Source organism: Cyprinus carpio, chromosome B17, assembly GCF_018340385.1.
Source record: "Cyprinus carpio isolate SPL01 chromosome B17, ASM1834038v1, whole genome shotgun sequence".
NCBI lineage: Eukaryota > Metazoa > Chordata > Actinopteri > Cypriniformes > Cyprinidae > Cyprinus > Cyprinus carpio.
Window position 1 is genome coordinate 548399 of NC_056613.1, and position 26838 is coordinate 575236.

Below are 26838 nucleotides of genomic sequence, written 5' to 3' on the forward strand. Positions count from 1 at the left end.
AAACGTTTATTTATTAGTAACGGCAGACTTACGTGCAGTTGTTAAGTTAAAAACAGAGTAAAAGTAAAAACAGAGAGGTCGTATCTGATCCGACACATTAAAATGACTTAAAATCCAGTTAAAAACTAATGTAGGTTAATTAATTCACTCACTCAAATAGCCTATATACTATATTTTTTTAATTGTGATGAATAAATTAAAGCAATTTCTGGTATTTCTACTGGAAGCTATGTTTTCCGTGCTAAATATTTGATGATTCAGCTTCTGTCCTGTCATGACCCTCATCATCTCATGAATTATTCATGAGCTGACCGCTTTATCAGCGCGCGACACCTCCTCTCATCCGAAGATACCTGCCGTCTCAAATCACGCGCTCGCGTGGAAACGCTTCACCACGGCGACAGAGGGGGCGTGAACCGTCTCCTAGGTAACGCTGCCACACACACACACACACACACACACACACACACACACTGGAGGAGAGAGAGAGAGAGGAGGCAGGCTGTTCTCGTTTCCTCTAGATGTGGACTGTACCTTGTTTTGTGCATGGCATCATCATGGCACCGGTAGCAAGGGATGCTGGGAGATCAGATGGAGCATCATCTCTCTGAGATGGCAGAAATGCATCGCGGCATCCTGCAGTGGGAGGCTGATTGAGCTCATACAGCACCACAAAGCCTCTTCCCAGCTGGAGAGGCGCGTGAATCCCTCATCACACAACGGCAAGGTAAGAAGCGCGGCTGCACGCGAGCTAATGCTGCCGCGCGCCGCCGCTTTGTGTTGCATCGCCGGAGAGAGACGCGCAGACAGCGAGCCAAAGCACAAAGCCTGGTCGACAACGAGAAGGTGAAGCTGTGCTGATGAGGAAATGCTTTCACCTTCCCTCTCCCTCGCGCAACCCCACCTCCTCCTGCGCTCTCGCGCTGCATTTGCATACAAAGATGAAAATATAGCCTACTCGAGGCATCGTCTGGGCTTCCTCAGATCGGCACAAATGGCAGGAACTTACAAAATGGATCCCATTATGGAGCTGATATATATATTAAACTTCCTTCAGGGAATTATAGGACACCCTCAGAAGCACGTCTAGATGTTCTCCAAACAGTGATCTGAGGAAGCGCAAATGGAGCATTGTCGTTTTTAAAGTGAAGAGTCAATCATACTTAATTAACTGTCACCCCCCCATTTTTTTAAATAGGCATTAAAGTGCACTAACCAAACTTAAATTGTTGTAATTTATGAACACTTCGGAATATAGACCTAAGGTTGGTCTCTTATTAGAAAATTAGCAGATTTTGGCAAAAGTGGATTTTTTAAAAAAAAAAAATTAAAGTATCAAAAAGTTATAGAAGTTTAAATGTACTGTAAATAAAATGCGCTATATTAATTTTATTATATTTTATTTATTATAAATATTTTACATAACAGGTTTTACTCTAAAATTGGTATAAAATTAAAGCCTTGTGTCTAAATAAGTTATGTTCCAAATTTGAAGTTGATATGAAAAAAATTGAGGTTCCTGTGAGATTTTATTTAGGGCGTCATACCACAAACAGCCACTGGGAGCCATCAAAACAACTTTGAATTTTAATGAATTTTTCTCTAGATTTCTCTTTCAATTTTACTTCTCAAAATAACCTTTCCAATTATATGTTTGTTGCCAAGATTATAAAAAGTTTTGATTCTAAAAGACCGTAATGCATTTTGTAATATGACACTTGACTCCGCCCACTAAGGGGGAGGAGACCGCCATAAGATTTTAAGAGACCATTTCCATCGTAACGCAATGTCCGATTTCAAAATGGTTTTCACAGGATGAATCTTAGGCTTCTAAGCTTTCAAATAATATATAATAATTACTAAAAGATTTTATAGAGAAAAAGGACAACATAAAAAAGAGCGCCAAGCGTTAAGGGGTTAAAAAATGAACTATTTTTGGTTCTCCAAAGAACCTTTCGCTGAACAGTTCTTGAAAGAACCACTTTTATCTTCTTAAAAATAAAGACTTGTTCTTGTCATCCATGGTTGAGGAACTTTTACCATTAATGGAAACATTCCTTCACATAAAAGGTTCTTTATAAGGTTCTTAATTAAAATGTATATCATACTAAGAACATAATTGGTTCTTTTAGGAACTGATCACTGAAAGGTTCTTTCGTGGACCCAAAAATACTTCTTCTATGGCATCTCGGTTATTAATTTTAAAAAGTGTAGTCATGTGAAGAACATTTAATAATCTTCAGAATGTTTTCCACTATAAAGAACCTAGGAAGCAGTGCTTAGATATTAAAGGTTCCTCATGAAAGCCAATGATGAATCTTTATTATTAAGAAGAACAATTTTTGGTCTTTAAATTTTTTTAGTGCGAAGAGCATTTCAACAATCTGAAGAACCTTTTGTGGAATGAAACGGTTTCATGGATAATAAAGGAGGTCCGTGGAACTAGATGTGAATGAAGAACCTTTATTTTTAAGAGAGAATGAAAAGCCTTCATGCAAACACCTCGAACTGACCAATAATGGTATTTCATTCCAAATGCAAGATCTTGTGCATGTCTTTGGCGTTTAAATCTTTGAATCTGAATACTTTCACACGCACTTTTAAAAATACCCGGGTCTTAGTCATATGTATGCATGTATAAATTTACATTGATGCATTCAAAGTACACTCTCACATGTTATCAGTTCTTGTCTACACAGGGATTCAAACCCATGACTTTGGCATTGCTAGTATGCTTTACTGTTTGAACTACTGGAATACATAACGTAAATATGTGCACTTGCATTTAAACGTTCAACAAGATGCTGAGATTCTACAGATCTTCACGAGTCAACTCAAAAATGATCAGAACTAAAATTGCAAATGCATGAACTGAACTTGATCAGTTTGCATCTGTGTAGTGCAATGTTTTATCGCCTGAGGCTTGTACAAGACTGCATTTTGCAACACAACTTGTCTAGTTTGTTAAATTAGTAACATGAAAGCTTTGTTTCTAGGAATAGTTTGAGATATGTTGGAATAAAAGGCAAACAGTTACTCACGGCAGTGCCATGATGAGCTTCTTCTTCCTCTTGAGGTTTAGGGTTGACTAGTTAGTAGCGTAGGGTTAGTTTGCCTCTGCTGGTGGATGTTGTAAATACACCATTAGGGGGTTAAAAGCTGTGTATTCTGACAAAATGACTTTTGTCAATTGCAAATATTTTATTACATGTTAATAGACCAGCGGCAGATTGTTTCTGGAGGCTCGTAAAGCTCTGAAATAGGCTTTTATTTATCTGTGATGCCACTGCTCTGAGACGTTGTGTTTTTGTGGGGATTGACTCAAAAATGATACCCAAAACTATCATATGATGATCATCAGATTGCAGTGTTAATGGTTCATATAAACAGCAGATTTGTGGAGTTTACAGCATCTCTGTCTTGTGTTGGATTGAGTGTTTCCCGAGCCGGATGTTTGGAAGTGAACATCCTCGTGGGCCGTTTGCTGCCGTCAGACCGTGTTTATTCTCGTTCCGGCTCGAGCGATCATGTGAACTGATCTTATTAGACACAAACGCCAGAAAACCTCCCGATGCCTGTTGCAGTGTTTTCAGTATTTCTCTCTGGGATGAGAGTATTAGTTGTGTTTAAGACAAGCATCCCTAGCACTCGTGCTCATGAGAGTGATGTGATAAAACCTCGAAGACCATACTGCTACGATGATTTTTCGAAGATTATTGCATTGTTTTAGAAGTCTTTCTACTCCAAAATTTCAAGTTTAATTTAATGTTACTTGTCATAATTATTTGTGAAACTTACTAGCGGTTTCTGAGTTAAAGTTGTTTCAAAGTAAATCCTGCACCAGTTATTTTAGTGCCATTGCAACTTTTTGCCTTTATTTTTTAGGCTAGTATTTGTGAAGGTGTAAAACGTGATGCATCACTAGTTGCATGTTGTAACCAGGCCAGAATTCAGATTAATGTCATATGATGAGGCCTCTTTAATGTCTCAATTATTTCCCAAGACAGCAATAAGATCAAATGCAGATTTTCCACTTACTGTATATTCTGCTTCTCAGATGTTTCTGCTAATAATTTGTTTTTATTTACCAATACATCAGATTCAACAATCAGAAGTCAAATTCAGTATGAACTCAAAAAGAATTAAGCTGCTTTCCACATTTGGTTTTATTTTAAGCAGTGTTAATTTAATATATGCTATACTATTATAGTTTTTATTAATATTTTGAATTATATTTACTTTTTCACTTTTCATTTTAGTGTTAGTAATTTAGTTGTTTTTGTAATTTTTATTTATTAATTTATATAGTTAATCTAAACGAAACTGAGTTGATGATGCCTTGTCATCTAGCTGAAATAAAATAAGTTTAAGTTTTTTATTTTCTATTCAGTGCAAAAATGAAAAATGTTGTCTTGTCATCTAGCTGAAATAAAATAAGTTTAAGTTTTTTATTTTCTATTCAGTGCAAAAATGAAAAATGTTGTCTTGTCATCTAGCTGAAATAAAATAAGTTTAAGTTTTTTATTTTCTATTCAGTGCAAAAATGAAAAATATTGTCTTATCATCTAGCTGAAATAAAATAAGTTTAAGTTTTTTATTTTTAATTCAGTGCAAAAATGAAAAATGTTGTCTTGTCATCTAGCTGAAATAAAATAAGTTTAAGTTTTTTATTTTTAATTCAGTGCAAAAATGAAAAATGTTGTCTTGTCATCTAGCTGAAATAAAATAAGTTTAAGTTTTTTATTTTTAATTCAGTGCAAAAATGAAAAATGTTGCCTTGTCATCTAGCTGAAATAAAATAAGTTTAAGTTTTTTATATTTTATTTCAGTGCAAAAAATAGAAATGTTGCCTTGCTATCTAGCTGAAATAAAATAAGTTTACATTTTTTTTAATATATATTTTATTTCAGTTGATGCTTATTTTATTTCAAGTAGTGATTTTTTGTCTTAGTTTTAGTTAATGATAATAACCCTGATTTTAAGTCCTCTTAGTGTATGACAACAACTGACAAATTTGTAGTTTTCTCTACAGCTATGAAAGTTAATCTTCTGAGCAATGCAGTTTTCTTAATATGAGCAAAACTTCATGTGATTACAAGAGAGTCGACTATTTATCAGAATCAGAAAAGTATCATAATACATACTACATTTATTTCTGTCATCCTAAGTTTAAACTATTCCATCAAAACACTAACCAGCCCTTGACAACCTCTTTTCCGAGCACTTGAGATGTTAATAAAGAGTTTGAGACAGACGACTCGCGGCTCGGCCGTTTAGGTTCGGTCACATCGTCTGAAGTCCTGCTTCACACTTCACTTCACTGCCGTTACTGTGATGGGACTGTCAAGCGATCTCAAACATGAGCAGGGAGCAGGGGACTGGATTCTGCTCGGGACCGAGTCCAAACATCCCCTGGAGAATGAGAACAAGAGATTCACATCAAGGGCTGAAGAAGGCAAACTGACACTCAAAATATATCCTGGTTTAGCATTTGGAACAGAAAAGATGGCTTCTAGCTGTGGACCTTCATGCAGATATATAATAAAAATCACATATATATATTATTTTCCACATAGCCCAGAAACACATTCTACACAAGCATGCAAATGCACACATAAATACTCATACAGTGCATGAATGTTGTGCATCTCGTTAGCATGAAAAGAAATGCATGTGGGTAATTTTGATTTAATTTACTGAGTAATCCACTATCTTAAAAGATTTCGATTCTGAGATTTAAAACCAAAAATTACAGGTGAGTAAAAATGACTTTAGAAAGACGGCAGCATCCTTATATCATGTTTACACAGAGAACTGCAGGTCTGTTAGTAAAATCTGTTGATTTAGCAATCTTTGTTTTGTATTATATGCCAATGGTGACCATTCAAAAAAATGGAAAAGCACTTTTTGTGTTTTTCCCTCCAAAGTTTGCATGGATGTAACTCAAGAAGTATTAAAGAAATCGTAATATTTTTTTAGACGTTGGCTCTTAACTTATTTTTCTCTTGGTATCTTAATTTTTAAGACCCTATCTGGTTGATTTTCAGAGATTTCGATGTAGGACAAAGAGTAAATGATTGAATTATGCACATTTCGAGGGATTTAAACTAGATGTGGGTCACTTTGCATACAATGACCTCACAAAGTCGCATGCTTAATTCACAAACTAGCATCCTGTTTTTGCATTTTATTCCAATTTTGTGTAAAATATAGTTTGGTGGTCTGAGAGAATGACTCAAGTCAAGCACATTGCATTGTGGGATAGAACACTCGCTGCTTCCACTTCTCAGGTCAATATCCAACTTTTAGTGTTAAACAAAACATAAAATAAAATGAAATTAAATTAAAATGTAAAAACTAATTTAACTTGATTCTCAGATTACAAACACTCACAGCTGAAGTACATATGTTTAGATTAGATTAGATATTTAGAGATGCATTTGTTCTGAATTCTGCAGTGAAGTGCTGTTTGACTGGAATGTTACTGAATACTGAATCTTCTTATCTCACGCATTATATAATGTGTGTAATGTTCGGAGAGTGATAATTATAGAACAAATTACTTGCAAGTCTGCGATGTGATAAAAATAAAGCTGTAAATTTCATTCTCTGCTAATTCAGATCTACTGTTTGGGTGGTTTGGACATAAGTAATACAGCAAGATTCATCAGCGAGAGACAGATGGTGGCCTCACAATGCTTTAATAAACGTATTACAATTATTATGCTGCTTACTCTTCCAGTCTGTTATAATGAGATAGTAAAAATGATACGATTGGTAAATAATGGCAGCATATGTTTTCCATTACTTTAACTCATCAAAATAATTTAACACAAGTTATACACGATTCAGCTAGATATAATTCTGTGTTGAAATGACTTGCAAATTTGATTATACTTCAGATTTTAAGGCTGTAACTGAACTTTTAAGTTGAATTATGTGGAGATGATTGACAGATCACATATGCAGAGCATGCATATATTCTGTAGCTTGATAGAACTATTTATAAATTAACAGAGAAACCAAAATCACCAGAAAGGACTGCTGTATTTATCAGTGTTGTGCATGATTTTAAAGCATCTGTAAGAGGATTTACATTCATGCATTTGGCAGATGCTTTTATACGAAGCGATTTTCATTGCATTTAAGCTGCTGTATGTTATATCAGTTCATGCATTCCCTGGGAATGTGGCTTTATTCTGCTGTTTGAGCTCCAGAGAGGACGCTGTACACACATCATAATGAATCCAATGCACAACACAAGCAGAGACTTTCAGCATCTCAAACATGTGGTGATTGTCCTCTGTTGAGTAACACAAAGAGAGGATGAGCTCGTGTCTCAGCCCCGCGGTGAAAAACCTCACACAATTACTGCAGAAATGCTAAACGCTCGTCCAAAACTTGTTAAGAGGCCCAGACTGTGCTGTTGACAGAAATTAATAAAACACTCAAATCCATGAGAATCTTCCTTATCTTTGTATCCTTTAACTACTCATTAACGCCTTCTGCAATTCAATTTAGAATTTACATGTTATTTTAAATTAAATTTTTCTGATTATGCTCATATTAGCTCATAAGCTATTTTAATATATATATATATATATATATATATATATATATATATATAATATTTCCAGTATATCTGCTATAATATGTAATATTTTAATAAATAAAATGTGTAATATTTAAAAAGCATTACAATTACCATTATATTTTATATAATAAAATTAAATAAAAAATAACAGTTATTTTTTTCTAGCTATGCTCATATTAAGCTATATATATATATATATATATATCATATATATATATATATATATATATATATATATATATATATATATATTTATCCAAATTATCCGTTATATATGATATTTTTTCTGCATGCAGTTATCATGAACAACTGGAAAAGAATGTAATGGAAATTCATTTGTCAAATAGCAAAAATATGCTGCTTTATGGGAGTTATTTTTCAATGAATTATATATCTGATATGTGATATCGTTGGGACAAATGTTACACAATACAAAGCAAAAAACAAAATAAATCACTTATATACTTGTATATCTCATATGGAGCACAAAAAGTCCCTGTGGTTCAGTGCATCAGTCTGTCATCACAGAAAGCTGAACATCAGCATGACTAAGAGTGTTATCTCAATGATAATGGATTATATTACCTGAGGGCAACACAAATGGTCTCAAATTGAGACTTGTGGGACAAGCAGAGGATTTTATGCTCTTCTGAACATGCACTCCAATGTGAAATGCTTCCCAGGCAAGAATAAAAACCTGAAAAAAAAAAAAAACATCTGTATGAAGAATTTGACTTTTCTTATAAAAGGAAAAGTTCCCCGAAAAAAAGTTTTTTTTTTTTGTTTTTTTTTCTCTGAGAATGTGCTCACCCTCAGGCTATCCAAGTTTGTTTCTTCATCAGGTTTGTAGAAATGCAGCATTGCATCAGTGTCTCAGCAATGGATCCTCTGGAGTGAATGGGTGCCGTCAGAATGAGAGTCCAAACAGCTGCTAAAAACATCACAATAATCCACAAGTAATCCACAGCACTCCAGTCCATCAGTTAACATCTGGAGAAGACAAAAGATGAAACAAATCCAGCGTTAAGATGTTTTTAACTCAAATACATAGAGACTATAATCCATAATAACACTTCCCTCCAGTGAAAAAGTGCATCTGCTGTTGTCTCTCACATCAGAATCCAGTCACATATTTGTTTTAGAGCTGTTTAAACAGTGTTTGATCTGTGCAGATTTCTCTCCTGATTCAGACCAGAACACTTTTTCACTGCACTAAGTGTTATTATGGACTCTTAAAAACATCTTAATGCTGGATGTGTTTTGTTTCAGCTTTTGTTTTCTCCAGATGTTAACTGTTGCTGGAGTGCTGTGGATTATTGTGATGTTTTTATCAGCTGTTTGGACTCTCATTCTGACGGCACCCATTCACTGCAGAGCATCCATTGCTGAGACACTGATGCAATGCTGCATTTCTCCAAACCTACATCTTGGATTGTATGACGATGAGCACATTTTCAGCAAATTTTCGTTTTTGGCTGAACTATTCCTTTAAATAGACATATGCTGACAGAACAAAATATTTAAAATAATCATTCTACCTTTCTCTTACAACAGACCGACAGATAATTTGCAGTATTCTGTTCTCAACATACATCCATTTGGACCGATTACCACATTATTTTTCCTGATTGAACCTCCAGGTCGCTCTCAGTCCAGCTGCAGCTGCATTTCAAACACTGTCATCATATCAAATCTGGATTAAATGCTGTGACGGTGAAAACGGATTAGTCTTTCTGAAAGCTGATATTGCTGCTTTCAAAAAGTCCTGCATGATTTTAAGATAGATCAACAAAAGCTTACATTGTGCATTTCCTGAGATTATTGGACGAAGTAAAATTTACAGTAGCATTTAAGAGAAAGATTAAGACAACAACGATATCCGATTTACCATTAACACCAATGGACATGCAAAATCCCATTACAGCTGATTAGAGGTGAGTGTGTCATGGTGAAAGTTACTGAAGCATGTACTGATCCGTCTGATGCTAGTCTTCTTGAGCTTTGAAAAGTGGCAGCTTTGGTTTTGGTTACATGAAAAAATCAATATGTGTAAAAACAAAACGACAATCCATTTAGGGAACACAGACTCCCATCATGTGTGTGTGTTGACCAATCAGGAGGAATCCTGAGCCTGAAATGTGCTGGACACCATCAGATCTGTTCTGTTCTGACGGCACACGCTCAGCACTGTTTTCTCAAAGCTGTCTTTGTTTTAAGGATGTGTCTGGAGTCTGATAGATGAAGTTCCTGGATTCAGTAACACACACAGATCAATATTCACCACGAGTCCTCATGCAAACACAAACAGATAGTCTTGCTGTACAAAGAAGCACTTCTTGTCAAGGACAAAGGCGTTTACTGTTATTGTCAGTTTGTAATAGACTGTCATTTCTAAATGTATCCTGCTGAAACAAATGTCAGTGATGAGAAATTCTCAGTTTTTACAATGAATTATCAATGTCAGATCAAAATGATTTTAAGGCGAAACAGCTGAAACATCTTCAGCATCATCTGTCTCAGAGAAATAACTGAGGCTTTAAAGCAAGGCATTACATGCAAAACCATTGTTTTTTCATGCACAGATCAATTTTTATATTTTGGACTGTTTTGCTTCCATGACATGTTCAGACTAGTGTCAAGAAAAACTATAAAATGCACATTATTTTATTTTAATTTTTTTTTTATTTATTTAATTTTTAAAACTTATTTATTTATTTATTCCATAGATTTAAATTACAATATATCATGTAACATTTCATTTAAACATTGTGACTGTATTGTTTTTCTGGCTGCTGACAGTATTTTCTAATTTATGGAGTTATAATAAAAAGAGTTATCCAAAAGTATGACAACAACTGGGTTTCATCCAAAGATCAGGTTTCTGGTCTGGAAGCAGTAAAAGTCTATCATCAGTATGAAAATGTAGGGGTAGCTGGGGATTTATCTGACATTAATTAAATATGCAGTCGTTTGCATACATTTCCAGAACAAAAATATAAACACTGGATAAATCCAGGTTCAAAATTATTGTTTAATTTTTAGATATTTAAGTTTTTTTTAGTTGTTTTTGTTGATTTTTCTTTTTATAGATGGTTGTTGATTTGAAAAATTAGCTTAATGTTGTAAATAAATATATGGAGGATGTTGTATTTATTTTTAATAAATAATTAAATTGTTCTATAAAATTATACAATTTAATAAAAAAGTGTATTGTATAATTATAACATTAAATAAGTAAATATAAACATTATGCTTTTATCTCACCAAAACATCCAGGAATTTTGATGTTATAGAAAAAATAGATTAATGTTTATAAAAATAATTATTGTTTTATTTTTGTATTTTATATGCAGAATATTTACTTTATACATTTTGCAATATACAAAATTAAGCTATTTTTCATGCATCAGAGGATTAACTCAGTGTTACTTGTCATTTCGTTGTAATTATTTGTGAAGTTCACTACCTATTTCTGAGTAAAAATTAAGTAAATTCATCACCATTTTTTTTTTCAGTGCAAAAGTGTCAAGACTCAAGTCATTTTAAAATAGATTCATTACCTGAACTGTACTAGAAAAAAAACGACATAAAATCTACAAGGTCACTCGACGTCCTTGCCTTTCAGAAACTCAGCAGCAAGAAGACAATGACATGAAAGGATGTTTTCCTGAACAGAGAGCGAGGGTTATTAGCTTTCTCAGTCTTTATCAAGTTAATGCACTTTGAACTCAAAGGCAGGAGCCAGAGGTCTTCAGCGTTCCCCGTCTGTCATTTAAAGGGCAGGGAGCAGGAATAAGCCCTAACTGAGCAGATATACTTCATTTCACATGCGAATACATCCGACAGTGGTGCTCTCATGCACAAAACAGCCTTCGATGTACAGGAGGAAGATGTGACATGCTGACAGTAAATCAGTAGATTCGTCTGTGTTGGGTCTTCTATTTTAAGAACAAAGATGACTTTGAGGCAATGCAACACATTTTGGCCAGATTTAGTGCAACTCTGCAACAAAAGGACAAAAATAGACATGTTTAAACACTGTTTAAACACTGAAATAATTCATTATTTTCATATGGAATCACAAGCTTATAATATGCCCATATTAACTGAAGCAGTTTTTTTTCTATCATGGTATCTCCAGTGTTGTGAGATGCAATTATAGTTTTTATTAACAGTTTGAATTCATTTTTATATTTTAAACTTTCTCTTCTATTTTTAATTTTTGTCAAAGTTTTAGTAATTTTTAAGTGTGCTTCGGTTGTGAGATAGTATTATAATTTTTATTAATAGTTTGAATTAATTTTTTATATTTTCCATTTCCATTATAACTTTTTTTCGTAAAAGTTTTAGTAATTTTATTGTGCATTTTTATTTCCATTATAACTTTTCACATTTTTTTCTGAAATGTTACACTGTACTGAAATACACTGTATTTAAGAGTAATATATATATAGATATATATATTTCTGAAATGTTACACTGTACTGAAATACACTGTATTTCTTAATACAGTGTATTCAGTACAAATAACATTTCAGAAAAATGTTTTTATATATTAAATAGATTGTATTTAATATAATATATTATAAATATATACAGTAAATATTTTCAAATATATACATATAAATATTTTCAAAATATATACAGTGTGTATTTATATATATATATATGTACATTGCGAAATTGGTTGTCATGTGTTTAAATGCATTGTATTTTCTGTGTAAATAGGAATAGATAAGTATTATAAATAATGCATTAAAATACTGTAATGAATTAGACGTAAATGCTTCAAGCAAAGCGTTACCTAACTGTGTTCATATTTCACTGTTTTGAAGGGCTCTGCTGTAGTATCTGACAATGTTTCGCAAAAAGAAGAAGAAGAGGCCGGAGATTTCAGCACCGAAGAACTTTGAGCATCGCGTTCATACGTCGTTTGATGCGAAGCGAGGAGTCTTCGTCGGTCTTCCCACACAATGGCAGAGTTTAATAGAAAACCTCCGGAGGCCCAAACCCATGGTGGACCCGTCCCGGATCACACAGGTGGAGCTCAAACCAAAGAAGGTCAGAGTTACAGCAAATTAATGTGATAGATCATAGATTTTAATTTGATTCTCTTTTAGTTTTGTTTTGGTTGTTTGTTGCATAGCAACAGCATGGAAAACACTGTAAACAAGAACCGACTTATATATATTCCCCAAATATTTTTGTGTGAATTTTGAGTAAATATTGCATGCAATATGAATTTCAGTATATTCAAATAAATATATTATACTGAGAAAACATTAATGAAAACTGCTCTGAGAAGCTTCAAAACTTTCTCAAAATCATTAAGCCAAAAAAATACTGTATATATATATATATAATAAACTATTTGTATTCTTAATTCATGTTACTTTAAGGTGATGATGCTTGAATTATATCAAATGTGAAGTAACAACAATTTAATTGAACAATTTGTAAATACATCAACAACAGCATGTCTCTGCATTGCAAGATTAGGATCAGATGCATAAAAGAAAAAATAGATCAAATAAAATTAAAGGGTGAGGGCTTTTCTTGTAAATTATATTCTTCTATTATAGAAAAAGGTTTTATTGCATTTTTATTTTTCAACTTAACGCCTGTAATAAAATTTTCTTGTAAAACCTTCTTCAATAATCTTAGTATCTGTAACCCAAAAGGTCCTGTAAACTTAAAAATAAGTTGCTTTTCTATTTTTACTTTTTTTAATGCTCTTCACCCTTTTGTAGAATATTGTGCACTGATTAATTATTCACAATAAAAGCTGAAATGCAAGTGAGAATAACTTCAATTTCTTTTTATTTACGTTCTTAATTCATGTCACTTTAAAGTCACATGATACAGAAATACATCAAAGCAAAACGTTTTAATGCATTTTTTTTTTAGTGTTTTTTTTTTACCGTAATTTATTGATAACGTACTTCAATAATCTTTGCCTACAAAAAAGTTTTAATTTTTTACACCCTAGTAATTCACATTTCTTAATATTTGTGACTCAGAAGGTCCTGTAAACTGAAAAATGTGTTGCTTTTTAATTTTATTAATTTTTTTACATTTTTTGTATGCTTTTTTCTTTTGTAGAATAACACACACAAAAAAAAAAAAATACAAAAAAGTAATAAATAAATAATATTAAAGTGCTAGGGATTTTCTTGTAAATTATATTCTTGTATTATAGCAAAACTTTTTAATGCATTTATTTTTCCCCAGTTTAAGGGCTGAATTTCTTTAAAAACGTACTTCAGTAAACATAGTTTACAACTTCAAAAAAATACATTTTCACACAAGTAATTCACATTTCTTAATATTTTTGTGTCTAGAGGTGTCATATAATATAATATTTTTTTTTTTTTTTTTTTTTTTTTTTTTTTGATTTTTTTTTTTTTTTGTAGAATAACAAAACAGGATACAATAGATTAAAGAAAAAAATAGAGAAAATAAATCAAATGAAAGAGCTAGGGCTTTTCTTGTAAGTTATATTCTTCTATTATAGTACCGTAAGGGCTGACATTGTATTTTCTTGCATTATTTTCTAGCAAAATGTACTTATAATTTTTTTATTTGCAACTTTAAGAAAAATCGATCACAAGTAATTCACAGTTCTTAGTATTTGTGACTCAAAGGTCTCATAAACTGGAAAACATGTTGTTGTTTTTTCCAGCGTCTCTGATGCTGATTCTTGACTCATTATTATGATTATAGCAGCACGTTTATTCTCAACAGCCTCCTCGATGCTCTATTGGCTTTGGCCTGACTCAGGACAGAGAGTACGGCTTTTAATCTCAGTTCTTGATGTTGCAGGCGTTTCTCCCCGAGGGCCGCTCCTGAACGGTGCTCAGAAACGCATGTTTTTTCCTCTGTCACATTGGCTTCTTATCTATCACAGGCCTGCTGTGAACACTGATTCAGAGCGCTGAATCCTTGGAGGGCCGAGAGATTTATTACCTCACGCTGGCAATTAATAAAGATGCATGCGGGCCGCCAGCGCAGAGAGAGTCAGGCGGAAAAACTGCAACTCCAAGCAAAAGAGCAAAGCTTCTTAAACATCTAAAGCTCTCTGCTCTTCTGTGCACAAACATATGCTTTCATAGAGAACAGCTTGCGTCGAATTAGCCCTGCTTCATGAATGTGACGTCAGAGAATTCGATGGGAAAATAAACTGCGTTTTTACACAAGGATGCAGCTGCTAGTGTGTTCGGTTGAGATTTGCTCCTTCAGTCTCTTGTTGTTTTACGTCTCTGTATCTTCTGTATTTTCTGTCTCTGTCTGCCTTGAGCAGATATGTCTTCACGTCGAATGATGGACCTCGTGTCTCTTCGAATTGACAGCCGATGAATGCCATGTCTTTCTTCCAAAGCCTAAATATATATGTATGCAACCAAAATATATGGGAATATACTGGAAAATATAATGCAATATATTAAATAATACAAACTAGTGCTCATATTTTTCAATATACTACAATATGTGCATGGAATTGTATTGTATGTTATATTGAGCAATGGAGACAAATACTGCACTACATGTAATAGCTTTATTGAAACACTTGATTAATTAATTTTCATGAGTTAATGCATGGGTTTATTTAAAGCTGACCTTATTTTGCATAATATTGAAACAAATATTGAATTTTTTTTTGGACAATATACTGTATGTTTAGTACATACATGTTCAAATATATTTATAAGTGAAAAGTGACAATTCCTTATGCATTATTTAATATATTGTTATATATTAACAGAATATATTATTCTGTATATTAATCTTATGAGGAGATATATTTTCTTGGTGCATCGTTAAGCATTGTGTTCTCCCTCCTTGGTTTGACCATGTATTTTATTTTATTTATTTAGTCGTTCTTTGGAAGTAGTGCCATTTTTAAATTTGTTATTTTTACATTTTATACAGTATTTATTGATATTCACATGTTTTAGAATAACATGAAATGATGAATCAATCACAATAAGAACAGAAACATATGTGCTATTTAATAAAGAATTATAAACATATAAAGAATATAAATGAAGGCTGCATAGATAGCATCATCAATAATTAACAAAACAACCTCTTTGTTTAAAAAATAAGTTTTTACTTTGCTTTGTCCGTCAGTCCAATTTGCAGAAATGCCATTTTTCTCTCTTCTCTTTCTTTTTTATTATAAAGAAAAAACTAAAAACAAAAGCATTCATAAATACAATTAAATACCAATAAACAAAAATATATAAATAACATTGTAAAAATATTTTGTATTATTATAAATAATATACTTTTTTATTATAATAGATAGATAGATAGGTGCAGTTTATATTATTATAAATATTAATAATAAAACTACATACAGGTGACATAAATGGCATCATCAGAAATTAATAAAACAGCATCTTTGTTAAAAAAAGAGGTTTTTATTTTGTCCAGTTGCAGAAATGCCATCTTCTCTCTTCTCTTTCTTTTTTATTATAAATAAAAAAATGTAAAAACAAACCAAGGAATCATAAATAACAATTAAACACCAATAAACAAAATATAAATACTATTGTAGAAATATTTGTATTATTAGGAATAATATATTTTTTATTATAATAGATAGATAGATAGATGCAGTTTATATTATTATAAATATTAATATTAAAAACTACATACAGGTGACATAAATGGCATCATCAGTAATTAACAAAATTGCTCTTAATTTGCGATAAAGAAATCCTTAGTCTGTCAGTCCGATTTGCAGAAAAGCTAATATTATATTATTATAAATGAATGAATAAATGCATTTTATATTATATTATCAATAATACAAAAAAACTGCATTAAAGTGACTTAAATGGCCTCATCAATAATCTACAAAAAAGCCTTTTTGCTTTAGTCTTCATTTGCACGAGAAGCAGTCCTGCGATAGCTCAGACGAGTCATTCAGTGTTTCACAAACACAAATCAGCCAGAAATAGGCTCCTCGGAGGAAAGTGTGATTTGGAGTTCATCCGCACCCAGATGAATTCACACGCGCTTTAAATAGCGTCCGGTTTCAGTTCGCATTAATCACAGCCTGCCTCTGTTGTTCCCCAGACCATCGTGCGCGGCAGCATGATCGGCCACGGAGACTATATATCAGCCATGCTGTCAGACATGAGCCGTCTGTCCGTCACCAGCTCCAACTCCCTGCGCAGGAGCAGCCCGTCGGCCCGCAAGAGAGCGCAGTCGCTCGGCCGCCTCGGGGAGGTCAGCGAGGCCGATGTGTATCAGTACGAAGCCCTGGACGAGCCTGACCCTCACTGGGACGAGAAATCACGCAACATCCACAGCGAGAGCAGCACGCCGTACATGGGTCTGAAGAAGAGCGCGATGCTGCAGCCCAACGGCGTTCTGCCCCGCGCCAAATCCAGCTATGAGGTCAGCATGAGCGCTCTGGACGGGCCTCCTCCTCCGCCGTCCATCCCCGTTCCAGAGCCGCCTCTCATGATGAGACGAGAGTTCCCCATCGTGTTCTCGCACAACCAGAGACCCATCACCTGCTTCTACAGCCCCACCATGCCACACGGAGACGCTCTCACGCCGGACATGAGGAGCGCCAATAGACTGCTGGTCCACCCGCAGAACAGCCCGGGGAGACCGTACTCCTCTTACGACCTGAAGGTAACAAACATTATTCTGCCATGGAATAAAAATATGTGACCTGGGACCACAAAATCGTCAGGGTCAGTTTTTTGCAATAGAGATTTATGCATCATCTGAAAGCTAAATATATAAGTTTTCCATTGATGTATGGTTTGTTAGGAGGACAATATTTGGCTGAGATACAACTATTTGAAAATATGGAATCTGAGGGTGCAAAAAAAAAAAATTCAAAATATTAAGAAAATCGCCTTTAAAGTTGTCCAAATGAAGTTCTTAGCAATGCATATTACTAATCAGACATTATGTTTTGATATATTTTTGGTAGGAAATCTACAAAATATCTTCATGGAACATGATCTTTACTTAATATCCTAATGATTTTTGGCATTAAAGAAAAATCGATATTTTTGACCCATACAATGTATTGTTGTCTATTGCTACAAATATACCTGTGCGAGTCGACTTATGACTGCTTTAGTGTTCCAGGGTCACATATGTGCTTTTTATCTCACAATTCTGGCTTTTTCTTGGAATTTTTTATATCTTGTAATACTGACCTTTTCCCTCGTTCTGTTTACATCTCACATTTATGAGTTTTTCTCTGAATTCAAATTTTATATATCTCGCAATTCTGACTATTCTGAATTCTATGTTTACATTTCACATTTTTTTTCTTGTAATTCTGAGTTTTTATCCCACAGTTTTTTTTCTTTGAATGGTGAGTTTACATCTTGCTGTAATGCTTTTTTTTCCCAAAATTCTATTTACATGTTGCGATTTAGAATTTTAAAAGTGGCCTCTTACAAATGTTTTAGCACCCCTATGCAACGGTGAGTCGAAATTCAGCTTTTTTTTTTTGTAATTATTGATATTCACTGTCCAGTGGTTTGGTTCCGATCGGGCAAAAAACCTAGGACTAGTTCGCAAAAGTAGGTTTTGAACATAATTGAATTTTCTTGTTTGTTTTGACCCAAGGATTCCAAAAATTTTATTTTTGAGTATATGACAAATGGTCTAGGAGTTATGAGCAGTTCTGGGTTTTTGATCGCTGTGGCGCCCCCCATAGGCCGATTGAAGCCAGTCTTTGGATCTGGGTAGCGGTCAGTACTACTACAATCTGACCAAGTTTCAGCTCTCTAGGCCTTACGGTGTGGTCACGATCACGATCAGTTTTAGCAGAGAAGAATGATAATAAAAATCCCTACAATTATTATAGGGTTTCAGCACTATGTGTAATAATATTTTACAGTTTATACAATATTTTTGATCAAATAAATGCAACCTTGGTGAGCAGAGGAGACCCCAAATTTCTGAACTCCCCAGGAAAGGGCTCTGTAAGTCCCTTTGAAAAGTGTTTGTCAGATGAATGCATAATGATAACAAAGTAAAGGAAAACCAGTTCTGTCCTTGTTTGTATTGCACACAGGCCGACGCAGCCATGAGACACCAGCCGGGATATCTGCACAGCGGCACCAGCAGTCCCCTCGTGAGCGGCACCAGGCCTCAAAGAACGGTGCGTTCCTCCTCCAGCTACACCATCGGCCTCTCGCCCAACATCAGTTACCGGCCCACCGGGCCAGACCCCTTCATGAGACACCCGGGCTGCCCGAACCCGGGACTCTACCCCAGACAGGACAGCCCCTCGCAGCCCCGGCCGTCTCCCACCGGATCTCTGGCCAACAGTCCTACGGGAACCTGCTCACCCGCATTCAGACCCCCGCAGCACCCCTCGCCCCGACCGCCGCCCGACCCGCCCAAAGTCACCCACGAGCAGTTCAAGGCCGCGCTGCAGATGGTGGTGGATAAAGGAGACCCGCGCTCGTATCTGGAGAACTTCGTGAAGATCGGCGAGGGTTCGACGGGTGTGGTGTGCATCGCCCGCGAGATACACAGCGGACGGGTCGTGGCCGTCAAGATGATGGACCTCAGGAGACAACAGCGCAGAGAACTGCTCTTCAATGAGGTCAAACGACGAACGGGCATAATATAAATAAAAACAACCCCAATACTGCTTTAGGAATAGTTCATCCGAAATTGAAAATCTGCTCATCCTCAGGCCATCCAAGATGTATATGAGTGTGTTTCTTCATCAGATCTGGAGAAATGTAGCATTGCATCAGTGTCTCATCAATGGATGCTCTGCAGTGAATGGGTGCCGTCAGAATGAGAGTCCAAACAGCTGATAAAAACATCACAATAATCCACAAGTGAGATAATCCACAGCACTCCAGTCCATCAGTGGAGAAGACAGACCAAAGATGAAACACATCCAGCATTAAGATGTTTTTAAGAGTCCATAATAAGACTTCCTCCAGTGAAAAAGTGTTCTGGTGTGAATCAGGAGAGAAATCTGCACAGATCAAGCATCGTTTAAACAGCTCTAAACAAATATGCGTCTGGATTTTGATGTGAGAGACAACAGGAGATGCACTTTTTCACTGGAGGAAGTGTTATTATGGATTATAGACTATTTATATTTAGTATTTTAGTAAAAAGCATCTTAATGCTGGATTTGTTTCAGCTTTTGTCTTCTCCAGATGTTAACTGATGGACTGGAGTGCTGTGGATTACTTGTGGATTATTGTGGTGATGGTTTTTATCAGCTGTTTGGACTCTCATTCTGACGGCACCCATTCACTGCAGAGCATCCATTGCTGAGACACTGATGCAATGACACATTTCTCCAAATCTGATGAAGAAACAAACTCATCTACATCTCGGATTGGTGTGAGGGTGAAGTCATTTTTGTGTGAACTATTTCTTTAAATGTAAATATGATGCATTCACCGTCTATGTGAAAAATTCAATATCCAACTATAGAATTGGCCATTTAAAATGCACACATTTGTTGATATTTATGTCCCATCATGGGATTATTGGGTATCATCACGGTACTTAAGCGAAAAGGGTTTCAGATGACATTGACCCCAGAACATTCATTCACAAAATGTTTTGAATGTTAGAAACATATTAATAATTAAAATAAAATAAGGATTATGGATTTAAAAAAAAAAAAAAACAGAAAAAACTGTAAACCACTTGAATGTATTGAGATATGACTCAACTTTCTGACCCTTAAACAAACAGGTTAATGTGTGTCCATTCGCTATGCTGGTGTGTGTTCAGGTGGTGATTATGAGAGATTACCAGCACAGGAACGTGGTGGAGATGTTCAAGAGCGCTCTGGTGGAGGAGGAGCTCTGGGTCATCATGGAGTATCTGCAGGGAGGAGCTTTAACAAACATCGTGTCTGAGACCAGGTACCAGAGCACAACACTCAGCACAACCTCCTCACTTCTCCAGGAGAGACCAGAGAACTACATTTCATTCTGATCTCTGTAGGATTTATGAGAAATGTGCTTTAAAATGGGTAGGTTAGTCTTCTAGTTAACGACCCTATGAGATACCCTTTTTAAAAAATGCCTTTGACCAAAAATCAAATCAATTCTGAATTCATGACTTATGACCTCTGCAAAGTTCATTAGTGACCTTTTTTAATTGAAATCAGATTTAAATGAAATCAAAATAAAATAAAAGCATAAATGATCTTAAATACACACACTTATTTTTCATTTTGTTTCCAATATAATATAATATAATATAATATAATATAATATAATATAATATATAATATAATATAATATATAAAAGAAAATGCAATAGAACTTAAAATAAAATAAAATTATATACAATACAGTATTAAATATATACAAATATAAAATAAATATATGTATAATATATAATATATATAAAATTAAAAACTAATATCATAATATAATATTATATAGCGATTTAATATAGTGTTTTATAATTAATGTAATATTATAAATTGAAATTATAAATTGAAATATTGTATATCATTTTATTTTATCATGTATTATATTTTAAAAATTTTTTTTTAAAAAAATTTTATAAAAAAATATAATTTTATTAAACTACTTAATTTTATTAAACTTTTACTGAAATTAAATTTTGGGTTGAAGCAACCCAGCATTTTTTTGTTTGTTTTGATTTTTTTTAGTGAATAGAAGATAATACATAATTTAAAATAAAACAATATAACTTAAATAATGTAATAAAATAAATAATTTAAAATAAAATAATGCAATACTTTATAATATATTATTTTTTATTTAATTTAATATGATTTTTTTTATTATTTATTTATTTATTTTTTTTTTTATTTAATATAATATTATAATTTTATTAAAACTTGAAATTAATTTTGGTGTGAGAATGTTTTTAAGAGACGGAAGAAAGACAACGTGTAATGATGAATCTTTTATAATAAGACCAGAAATGTGATTAAAGGAAATAGTTTTCATGTCATATCACTTTAAGGTCACAGTTTTTAATGCTAATGCACTGTGATTGCAATTCTGCTGTTTTTATGAGCAAAACACATCCTCAGGCTGCTCATAGTTGATCCAGATAGGCTACTGACTCCATGTACTGTAGTATTACTGTTGTATTTTATTCATACCACAAGAGGGTGATGTACAGTTAAGTTATTGATCCGCTCTGAGAAGTGTCTGTATTCTGACTTTGATTTGATTAGACAATCAGATTAGACATGTTCTGTTTGACAAGCAATTATATGACTGATGAACTGATCCATAAGTCTGCATCTCAAAAAGTTGAATTTATTGAGTATCTATTAGCAAGCTAAACCCAATTTCATGAATATGCAATAGAACATACAAAAGAAAAAATATATAAAAAGAATTAGTCAACATATTAAATGAGCCAAAAAATTAAATACATTAATAATAATAATAAAAAAAATATTTTAAAGAAAATAATAAAAATTTATATACAACAAATTTATACTGACTAGAAGATTATTTGTTTGACCATCAGTTATATGACTGATGAATTGATCCATAAGTCTGCATCTCAAGTGAATATCTATACTGATATGTCTATGAATAATATATAAATGATAATAAATGAACCAAAACATTCCTACAAAATATTACAGCAGGTTAAACCTAATGTCATGAATATACAAAAGGAAAAAAAAATGAAATGAAATGAGTCAACAAGCAAAATGAGCCAAATAAAATAAAAATGAAATATAATTTAAAATTAAATTAAATAAAATCATTTTCATACCGATTTGAAGATTTTTTTTGGCAAGCAATTATATGACATGAATAAATTAATAGGCCTGCAGACGAAACCTAATGTCATGAATATGCAAAAAAAGTAACAAAATAATAATTAAATGAGACAAATAAAATTATGAAATAAAATATTTTAAGACATTTATAGTGCATGGATAAATTAATAAGCCTGCAACTCAAAAAGTTTTTTTTCCAGACAAACAAAATCTGTTTTTGAACTCAAAACTATTATTTATTTGTCATGTGTGTATGAAAACATCAAACTAGATTTTGACATTTTCTGACGTTGAAAACTCCCCATTATGGTGCTGAAGTGTTGTTATGGAGTTTTTTAGTGGTTTCTCCTTCGTGAAAAATGAGATGCAACACATCTAGTAAGCACCAATAATATACAGCTTCAGAAGGAGCTCCAGAAACAGCAGGTGCATGAAGAAGTGCTCAGGACGGTTGTGTTAGCGTGCGGCTGATCTTGTGCTCAGGCTGAGCGAGGAGCAGATCGCGACCGTGTGTGAGGCTGTGCTGCAGGCGCTGGCGTATCTCCACTCGCAGGGGGTCATACACCGAGACATCAAGAGCGACTCCATCCTGCTCTCGCTGGATGGACACGTGAGTCCATCTGATCAGACTGTTCAAACCTCAAACCATTATACACACACACACACTACCCTTCTAAAGCTTGAGGTCAGGACGATTTTATTGAAGGAATTCATGCTTTTATTCATCAAGGATTCATCAAATTGGTCAAAAGTGAGAGAAAGGAATTTTATAATGTTACAAAAGATTTGTATTTCAAATAAATGCTGTTCTTTTGAACTTTCTATTCATCTGTGAATCCTGAAGGATAAACAGATATGATGGTTTCCACAAAAATGTGAAGCAGTAAAACTGTCTGCAACACTGATGATAATCAGAAATGTTCCTTGAGCAGCAAATCAGCATGTTTTTTTTAAGGTAAATTATTCATGTGATCCAAAGCTGAATTTTCTGCATTTTATTTTATTTTTTATTCTTTTGCTCTACTGCAGCCCCAGTATCTGCTTAATTTAATTTAATTTAATTTAATTTAATTTAATTTAATTTAATTTAATTTAATTTTTTTTTATTGTAGTTGTTTGGCTCATTTAATTAGCTGACTTAATTTATTTTTCTTTTGTATATACATGACATTAGGTTTAGCCTACGGTAAATAATTTATTATTTTAATTTATTATTATTTGTATAGAATTTAAATGTAGTCCAAAAACAGGTTTTAGGTCTTATTCATTTATTATATTATATAATTGCTTGTCAAAACTAAATGTTTTTAAATCAGATTTCAAATCTTTTCATTTTATTAATTTTTTTTATTAGCTGATTAACTGAATTATTAACTGAAAAAAAAGAAAAATTAGTTAACAAATGAAATGGGCCAAATAATAAAATAAAACAAGTAAAATGCTTAAATTCAGCTTTGCATCAAGGAATAAATTACATCTTAAAATATAATAGATAGATAGATAGATAGATAGATAGATAGATAGATAGATAGAACAATAGAACGATATATAGATAGGTAGATAAATTGATAGATAGATAGATAGAAACAGTCAGATGATAGATAGATAGATAGATAGATAGTTTTTTTAACAGCTGTATCTTAGATGTGTCTGAACTATTTCCGACCTCTTATCTGTCTGTGTTTCTGACTCAGATCAAGCTGTCAGACTTTGGCTTCTGCGCTCAGATCAGTAAAGATATCCCGAAGAGGAAGTCTCTGGTGGGAACGCCGTACTGGATGGCTCCGGAGGTCATTTCCAAATCACCGTATGGAACGGAGGTACAGCTGAACACCACAACACAAGCCCTCAGACGCCGCAGTGACTGTCAGATTAAACAAGGCCTGCTGTGCTGCATCTGCAGGTGGACGTGTGGTCTCTGGGCATCATGCTGGTGGAGATGGTGGACGGAGAGCCTCCGTATTTCAGTGAGACTCCGGTGGCTGCCATGAAGCGTCTGAGAGACGAGCCGGCGCCCACCGTACGCAACCTTCATCAGGTACGAGGAAAACCTCTCCAGTAATCACAGCGAGACACACAGAGATAAACATGTACAGAATGCACTCGAAAACTGTGAATATCTGTATTCATCTAAATGCAAATCATATACAAATCATAATAAATTTATGAAAATAATCCTTATCAGCAGGCTAAGCCTAATGACATGAATACAAAAAGACAGAATGTGAAAAATAATATTAAATGGATAAAATAATAAAATCAAACACAAAATAAAATAATTGTCAAACCGATTTGAAGGTATTTAGTTTGACATGCATTTATATGATGTGAAAAATGAATAAGCCTGCATCTCAAAAGGTTTTTTCCATATAATAAAATAATAAATTAACTAAATCATTGCTTTACAGCAAGCTAAACCTAGTATCATGATTATATAAAAGAAAACATGAAAAATAATTAGTCAACCAATTTAATCTGACAAATAAAAAAAATGCAATTGAATAAAAATACAAAGAAAATAAAATACAAAATAAAATAAAACAAAATCTGCATCTCAGATGTGTTTTTAAACTTAAAACAATCCTTTGTCACGTGGAAGAAAAAAAATTATTTTGACATTTTCTGAAGTGCAAAACTTACTAATATGATGCTAAAGTGTGCTCTGTGTAAATAATTAATAATATAGATAAACACCATATAAAATAAATAGTAATTTAAAGAAGTCACATTGTGGACAAACTGATACAAACATGTTTGATAAAATAAAATAAAATAAAATAAAATAAAAATAAAATAAAATAATTAAAATAAAATAAAAATAAAAATAAAATAAAATAAAATAAAGCTAACAGATGCTGATATATCTTCAGGGAGTTTAAAATAAAATAAAATAAGAGACACTATATAAAATTATAAACACTATATAAAATAATTAATAATATAAAGAAATCACATTGTGGACAAACTGATACAAACATGTTTGAACTGATAAAACAAAATAAAATAAAATAAAATAAACAAGATACAAAATAATTTATTATATAAAAAAAACAACATATTAAATAATTAAAGTCACATAATATGAAGTCACATTGTGGACAAACTGATACCAACCTGTTTGAACTGGTGTCAAAAAAAATAAAATAAAAAAAGTAAAATAAAATCAAATAAAATAAACAAGATAAATATAATTAATAATATAAATATTAATTAATTATATAAAATCACATAATATGAAGTCACATTGTGGTCAAACTGATACAAGCATGTTTGAACTGGTGTCCAAAAAAAAAAAAAATAGTAATAATATAAAAAAAGTTAAATAAAATAAAATAAAATAAACAAGATACAAAATAATTAACAATATAAATAAACAACATATAAAATAATTCATAATATAAAATCACATAATATGAAGTCACATTGTGGACAGACTGATACAAGCATGTTTGATCTGGTGTCCATATCTGTAGATAAGTGTCTGTGTTTTGGTTGTAACAAGGCATTTGCAGGTTGTTGATGTGTTATTGTGTCCCGTCTGTCTGCAGGTGTCCCCAGTGCTGAAGGACTTCTTGGACCGCATGCTGACGCGGGATCCGCTGGAGCGGGCCAGTGCCACCGACCTCCTGGAGCACCCCTTCCTCCTGCAGGCCAGCTCTCCGCAGTGTCTGGTGCCCCTGGTGGAGCAGTACCGCAAGCGCATGTCCCGCTGCTGAAGCCTCGGCTTTTCTGGCCTGTCGGAGTCACAAGCGCCTCCTTCCCCGGAGCAATCAGGACTGAGATGGCTGTCTGATGAGAAATGAACTCTATAAAGCCATTTTCTTCCACCTGAGGACATCTCATTGGTGCTTAAAAGGCGGTGAATTAGAGCAGAAGTGAGTCTGGCTGAAATGCCACTGGGTTTTATGTTCTGTTCGAAGCGTGTTATCGTGACTCACATCGAATCTGCGGCCGCAGAGACCTGGAACAAGCCTCATTCATCAGTTTCATGAATGCTTGTGTTCGTATATCGAATATTTTATAATGCTTTCATATAATGATCTCACTTTTGGTTTTTACAGCTGCAAAAACTTTATTATCGTTAACAATTTACAATAAGGTTCCATTAGTTAACATGAGCTAACACTGAAAAATATTTCTAACGCATTTACTAATCTTAGATGATGCCAACTTCAACATAACTAATACATTATTAAATTGGAAATGTATTTATTAACTATTAATATTAACAATGAACAGTTGTATTAACTGTTAACAATATGTACTGTGATGTATTAATGTATTAAAATGCTTTAAGCATTGTAAAGCATCACCTTAATATTTATTATCTACAAACTGGAATTATATATTTCAATTGATTATATTAATTTAGTTGATGTGCATCAAAATTTGTGTGTATATTGGCTAAATTTCAACAGCTTCAAATGTGGCTCATCCAATCAGATTTTAATGTATTAAATTAAATTAAATTAAATTAAATTAAATTAAA

The 26838-nt window shown here is 33.3% G+C and overlaps 1 protein-coding gene across 1 annotated transcript; it reads left to right on the plus strand.

Annotated features, from left to right (window-relative positions):
• Window positions 1–459: 459 nt before the first annotated feature.
• Window positions 460–26838, plus strand: LOC109082798 (serine/threonine-protein kinase PAK 6). Its single transcript, XM_042743147.1, has 9 exons — window positions 460–727; window positions 12430–12655; window positions 16679–17245; window positions 18654–19190; window positions 20354–20487; window positions 22833–22959; window positions 24044–24169; window positions 24253–24387; window positions 25898–26838. Exons 2-9 carry the CDS (start codon window positions 12452–12454, stop codon window positions 26063–26065), a joined length of 1998 nt encoding a protein of 665 aa, XP_042599081.1. The 5' UTR covers window positions 460–727; window positions 12430–12451; the 3' UTR covers window positions 26066–26838.